The sequence below is a fragment of the Chiloscyllium plagiosum genome, chromosome 29, assembly GCF_004010195.1.
Source record: "Chiloscyllium plagiosum isolate BGI_BamShark_2017 chromosome 29, ASM401019v2, whole genome shotgun sequence".
NCBI classification, from domain to species: domain Eukaryota; kingdom Metazoa; phylum Chordata; class Chondrichthyes; order Orectolobiformes; family Hemiscylliidae; genus Chiloscyllium; species Chiloscyllium plagiosum.
In genome coordinates this window covers 12,705,842-12,712,996 of record NC_057738.1, presented here as the reverse complement: position 1 = coordinate 12,712,996, position 7,155 = coordinate 12,705,842, and the positions used below count along the sequence as shown (strand labels likewise).

General features: G+C 41.6%; 1 protein-coding gene across 1 annotated transcript in view; it reads right to left on the bottom strand.

The window, feature by feature from the left end:
- Positions 1 to 365: 365 nt before the first annotated feature.
- cdkal1 (CDK5 regulatory subunit associated protein 1-like 1) overlaps positions 366 to 7,155 on the bottom strand; it is a 596,132-nt gene continuing 589,342 nt past the window's right edge. Inside the window, exon 19 of the mRNA XM_043718943.1 lies at positions 366 to 842. Within this exon, the coding sequence (XP_043574878.1) occupies positions 675 to 842 (168 nt within the window). The 3' untranslated portion in view covers positions 366 to 674. The remainder of the gene's footprint in view (positions 843 to 7,155) is intronic.

Sequence of the window (7,155 nt, the reverse complement as noted above, 5' to 3'; positions counted from 1 at the left end):
TTGTTCTTTGACTTCCATGTTCAGCAGGATCAATTGACATAATTCAATATAAAATAGGATGGTTTGTGAAAACTGCACTTTTGTCAAACTGTAGATAAAAGCTGCTTGAGGTGGCACGCATTCATCAATTCATTCCATTCCTTGATTCTAACATTGTAAACAAAAGCTGACAGACTTCTGTTTCTATTAAAGATACTTTGCCACTGGTGCAGGTTTTGTTTCTGTGTCTGCTTCCATTAGAAACGTTTCACTTACTGTAATAAGTCAGTATTGGTGTGAAGTTTTGTGAATGTGAACATCTGAAAAGACTAGAATTGCACACACAGCAAGAAAGAAGTCAACAGATTAACAGCTGACCAGGTAACTGTGCAAAACACTTCTGCTTTATTAAATTTTATACACTTAAAACTCTTGAACATGAACACACATGATTTTGCAGAGTGAATAAAAATATTCTTCTCATTGGCTAATGACTGCATGATCTTGCATTGCAATACCATGGACAGAAACGTCAAATAAAAGTTACCCACTTGCTTTGAACAAGATAAGATTCAGTAAAATATTCAAACATAAACTATGTTCATTACAGTGATCTCAATACTGTGTGTAAATACTGAGACCACAGTTTCAGACCTCGTTTTAGGTAGAAAATTGTTCAGTTGACATCAAAGGACCTATCTGAATATTGCTATAGTTACAGCCATTATCACTGCTAACACAGCCAGGCTTAAAGACACTATCTTTACTCTTGGGCATTTCAGGTTCCAAGGCAACAGGCTTGCACTGAAGGACTTCTCACTGCTCCAGCGGTAATGTGCATTCTCATTAATGGTCTTAAATTCCTAAAAGTAACAGACAGAAAAATTATTTTACTGTTTATTTGATGTAATTATTTATGAAGATTACTGGGTAAGCATGAAAAATCCAATCTTGAAGATCAGCAGTCTTTTCAGACTGAAATCACATTACAAATGGCTGTAACGATGTAAATCTTTAGGAGAATGGAAAGCTGTATTTATTGGTCTTTCTATCAAGCTCAGAATGATGATGTACGTCATGGTCATTATTAATCTTATTCCTGCATTGTTTGCATTTTTTGGAGGCTGCTTAGCATTCTTCACCAAAACAGAACCAGTTAGCTCCATCATGATGGCACTAGATTAACTGGAGCACAATAAGCTTAGTTAAGCATGAAATTGAAAAACAATTTGTATTTATATAGCATCTTTAGCAGAATACACTACAAGGTGCTTCATAGCAGCATTATAGAGCAACCATTGATACTAAAGTAGCAAGATAATAAAGTAGACGACCAAAAAAGCTTGTCAAAAAGATACATTTTCAGGAATCTTAGAGGAGGAAAGAGTTATAGAGGTGGAGATATTAAAGAAATAATATTCCATAAATAGGACCTTAGCAGCGGCAGGCACAACTGCTAATGTTAGAGAAAGTAAAAGCATGTTAAATAATAGAATATCTCAAAGGACCATGAGGCTGGAAGATACAACAGTGGTGTGGAGGGGTGAGACACACTAAAAGATGTGAAAACAAGTTATAGAATTTTAAAACTAAGTTATTGTTCAATCAAAAGCCAATATCAGTCAGTGAGCACACAGATGATGGGTGAATTTTTAAGAAAATATTTTGTAAGATGTTTGCATCACTGGCAACACCAGCATTTGTAAGTATTTAATATTGATATTAGCTCAGGCCAGACGTTTAGTAACTATTGCTTATTACTAATGTTTAGTATGTCTATTATTACAATGCACATGAAGAAAAGGCTTTGGAGCATCAGGCTCTGAGCCACATGGGTCCAAATTCAGCGAAGCACACAAACACCCGATTCATATGACATCACAGAAACTCATCCACAAATTGGATAATCACAAGGGACTGGAATGGGAATAACACTGACAGCAGCAGCCATTCAGCTCGTAACCTCATTACAGTCTAAGTTCAAACATGGACAAAAGATCTGAACTCCAGAAAGAAGATGAGAGTGACTGCCCTTGACATCAAAGCTGCATTTGATGCACTGTGGCATCAAGGAGCTCCAGTAAAGAAAGTCAATGGGAAAAGGGGTAAACTCTTCACTAAATAAGGAACTATAGATGCTGGAAATCAGAAACGAAAACAGAAGTTGCTGAAAAAGCTCAGCAGGTCAGGCAGCATCTGCAAAGAGAAATCAAAGTTAATGGCTCGGGTCCGGTGACCCAAGTTCTGAGAAAGGGTCACCGGACCTGAAAAGTTAACTTTTATTTCTTTTCACAGATGCTGCCAAGACCTGCAGAGCTTTTCCAGCAACTTCTGTTTTTGTATACAGGAAGATGCTTGTGATTTTGGAACTCAGGTATCTGAGCTTCAGGACACCTCTGAATGAGTTCTTCAGTCAGAATTCACATGACACCAGAATCTAGTCCAACAGGTTTATTTGAAATCACGAGCTTTTGGAGTGCTGCTCCTTTGTCAAGTGAAGTGGAGGGCAGCACACAGGCACAGAACATATTCTGTCTTTGCATTTCCATAAGACCATAAGACATAGGAGCATAAATTAGGACATTCAACCCATTGAGTCTGCTCCACCATCTCAACCCCATTCTCCCACTTTCTCCCAGTAACCCTTGATCCTCTTTACAATCAAAAACCTCTCTCTCTCCATCTTAAATATAATCAATGACCAGGTCTCCACAGTCTTCTGTGGCAGTGAATTCTATAGAATCACCACTCTCTGGCTGAAGAAGGTTCTCCTTATCTCTGTTCTAAAAGGTCTTTCCTTTACTCCTTGGGCGGCATGGTGGCACAGTGGTTAGCACTGCTGCCTCACAGTGCCAGAGACCTGGGCAACTCTCTGTGTGGAGTTTGCACATTCTCCCCATGTCTGCGTGGGTTTCCTCCGGCGCTCCAGTTTCCTCCCACAGTCCAAAAATGTGCAGGTTAGGTGAATTAGCCATGCTAAATTGCCCGTAGTGTTAAGTTAAGGGGGTAAATGTAGGGGAATGGGTCTGGGTGGGTTGCACTTCAGCGGGTCAGTGTGGACTTGTTGGGCCGAAGGGCCTGTTTCCACACTGTAAGTAATCTAATCTACTCTAAGGCTGTGCCCTCGGGTCCTAGTCTCTCCTACCAATGGAAACATCCACTCTGTCCAGACCATTCTGTATTCTGTAAGTTTCAATTAGATCCCCCCACATTCTCTAAACTCCACCGCGTATAGACCAAGAGTCCTTAAGTGTTCCTCACATGTTCAGCTGTTCATTCTTGGGACCATTCTCGTGAATCTCCTCTGAACCCGCTCCAGGGCCAGTACACCCTTCCTGAGATATGGGGCCCAAAACTATGCAAAATCCTCCAAATGTGGCCTGACCAGAGACCCTTACAGAGCCTCAGAAGTACATGCCTGCTTTTCTGTTCAAGTCCTCTCAAAATAAATATCATTGCATTTGCCTTCCTAACTATTGACTCAACCTGAAAGTTTACCTTAAGAGAATCCTGGTCTAGAACTGCCAAGTCTCTTTGCACTTCAGACTTCTGAATGTTCTCCCCATTTAGACAATAGTCCATACCACTATTCTTCCTACCAAGGTGCATGACCTCACACTTTCCCAAGTTGTACTCCACTTGCCATTTCTTTGCCCACTCTCCCAACCTGTCCAAATCCTTATGCAGCCTCCCTGCCATCTCAATGCTACCTGTCCCTCTACCTATCCCTCTACCTATACTTGTATCATCTACAAACTTAGCCAAATGCCCTCAGTTCCTTTATCTAGATTGTTAATATATAAAGTGAAAAGTGAAAACATAGAGCCTTGAGGAACACCACTTTTCTCTGGCCACCACCCTGAGAGACCCTTTTATCCCCACTCTCTGCTTTCTGCCAGACAGCCAAGCATCTAGCCATGCTAGTAGCTTGCCGTTGACACCTTAGGCCCTTGTCATGCTCAGTAGCATCCTGTGTGGCACCCTGTCAAAGGCCGTCTTGAAGTCCAGGTAGATAACATCCATTAGATCTCCTTGGTCTAACCTGCTCATTACTTCCTCAAATAATTCTAGAAGATTTGTCAGGCATAACCTCCCCTTAATGAAACCATGCTGACTTTGCCCTGTTTTACCATACACTTTGAAGTACCCAGAAATCTCATCCTTCACAAAGGATTCCAGGATCTTACCCATGACTGAGGTTAGACCAATTGGTCTGTAATTTTCGTCTTTTGCCTTACTCCCTTTTTAGATAGGGGTGTCATGTTAGGAATTTTCCAGTCCTCTGGGACCCTTCCTCATTATAGCGATTGCTGAAACATCACCATTAATGCCTCCATTATCACTTCAGCAATCGCCTTTAGAATTCTGGGGTTTAGTCCATCTGGTCCAGATGATTTATCCACCTTCAGGCCATTTAGCTTTTCAAGCACCTTCACCTTGGTGATGGCCACCATACTCAGCTCTGCCCCCTCACTCTCAAACATTTTTGTGATATTACTCATGTCTTCCACCTTGAAGACTGATGTGAAGTAATTACTCAGTTCTTTAGCCAATTCCTTACTACTATCTCTCCAGTAGCATTTTCCACTTCTGCCTCTCTTTTGCCCCTTATATATCGAAATAAACTCTTAGTCTTCCTTTATACTACTGGCTAGCTTACCCTCATACTTAATCTCCTCCTTCCTTATTTCGTTTTTTGTTGCTTCTGTTGGAGTTTGTAAGCTTCTCAACCTCTGGTTTCCCACTATCCTTCAGCACATTACATGTTTGCTCTTTTGCCTTTATGCTATCCCTGACTTCCCTAGTCAAACAGGGCTGCCTCATCCTCCCTGCAGCACGCTTCTTTTTCCTTGGGAAGAATCTCTTGGGAAGTGTCTCATGAGTTACTTCCAGAAACTCCTGCCAATGCTGTTCCACTATCTTTCCTGCTCAGCTCCTCTCACAGTCAATTCGACTCAGCTCCTCCCTCATGCCTCTGTAGTTGTCTTTATTCAGCTGTAATGCCATAACTCTGATTCTATCTTCTCCCTTTCAAATTATAAGTAAATTCAATCATATTATGATCACTGCCTCCTTAAGATTCCTTCGCCCGAAGCTCCCTTGTCAAGTCTGCCTCATTGCACAGCACTAAATCCAGCATTGCCTGTTGCAAAAAGCCATCTCATAAATTTTTCACAAATTCCTTTTCTTGCAATCCACTACCAACCTGAATTTCCAGTCCATTGGCATAGTGGAATCCCCCATGATCACTTAACTCTGCCTTTCCTACACATCTTTTCTATCTCTTGGTATATCTTGCATCCTAGCTCCTGACTACTGTTTGGAGGACTGAACATAACTTCAATTATATATTTTTTTACCTTTGCAGTTCCTCATTTCTACCCCCACAGATTCTACACCATCTGACCCTACTTCATTTCTTCCCAGAACCTGCATGTCCTTAATGGAGTTGGAGGGGGAGTGGGATGGGAACTGATGAAGGGCTGATGTCCGAAATGTCAATTCTCCTGTTCTTCGGATGCTGCCTGACCTGCTGTGCTTTCCCAGCATCACACTCTCGACCACGTCATACCTGCCCATTTCGATCTGCACCACAAACTCATTTACCTTATTCCTTATACTGCACGCATTCAGATATAACACCTTCAGTCCTGTAACTGTCCCTCTTCTCATTGTCATTTGTTTGTCTGGCATGCTTGAAGTTTGATTGTTAATCCTTTCCATTCACTTCGTGCTGGAGATCTTATAACCTTTCCTGAGTTTTGCACTCTTACCTCCTCCTTTAATTCAGATTTCCTAATTTCCCCATACAATTGTACCCTCCCTGTCTCCCTATTTAGTATAAAGCCCTGTCTACAGCCCTAGTTATGCAGTTTGCTAGGATTCTAGTCACAGCAGAGGAACCTACTTTAAATTGAGTCTCAATTTGTCACCAATTTCTTAACATTCAAAACAAAACTGCTGCTTGTGCACAATTAAATACATCCATAAATTACTGAAGGCCAGATAGGCATCCAACTTGAATACAAGTATGATAAGGAGGGTATTGCAAAATGCTAACGTATGCACACCCTCATAAAAGACATCTGAATTTTAACAGTGGAAATTACATGATGGATCAATGTTCCTAATGTTTGCACTGGAGATTCAATGTACAAACATAACCCTGAATCTTAAATGTAGAAAAAACTCAAAAGGAATGGCAACACTCATTTGTGATTGTACTTACTGCAAGTCAACACAGTAGTCCCACTGTTTTAGACCACAGAATCATCGAAGCAGGAAAGTGATTCTGGTGTTGTAAAATTGAGAAACTATTTATTAACAACTGTGAGTTTTTCAGTATTTCTGAACTCTGAACTGACTGAACTAAATTATAATATTCACTTCAATTCATACAAATTGCAATGAGATGATGCTTTATTTTAAGAAACTGGTGAAAATTTAAGATTCATTCCTAATATTACAGCAGTCTACCCCGGGAGAATACCGATAATATTGCATGATCAGCTTACAGAACAAGAAATTAACATGGAACCTTCTGGTTTCATTCCACTCAGTGTTATGTGAAATTCTTGGAGAAGCTGCACTTATCATCACTGGATCGCTTTGAACACCAACTGGACTGTGCTCATACATTAGTATTTTTGCCCATTTTATGGCCTTTCTGACAAATAAACTATCCATGAGAAACAAGGGGATTTGCTTCAGGTGGAAGGAGGTTAAGGTGAGGGTGATAGGCCGGAGTGGGGGTGGGGGCGGAGAGGTCAGGAAGAAGATTGCAGGTTAGGAAGGTGGTGCTGAGTTCGAGGGTTGGGACTGAGACAAGGTGGGAGGGAGGGGAAATGAGGAAACTGGAGAAATCTGAGCTCATCCCTTGTGGTTGAAGGGTTCCTAGGCGGAAGATGAGGCGCTCTTCCTCCAGCCGTCGTGTTGCTATGGTCTGGCGATGGAGGAGTCCAAGGACCTGCATGTCTTTGGTGGAGTGGGAGGGGGAGTTGAAGTGTTGAGGCATGGGCTGGTAGGGTTGGTTGGTCACCAAGGACATGCAGGTCCTTGGACTCCTCCATCACCAGACCATAGCAACATGACGGCTGGAGGAAGAGCGCCTCATCTTCCACGTAGGAACCCTCCAACCACAAGGGATGAACACAGATTTCTCCAGTTTCCTCATTT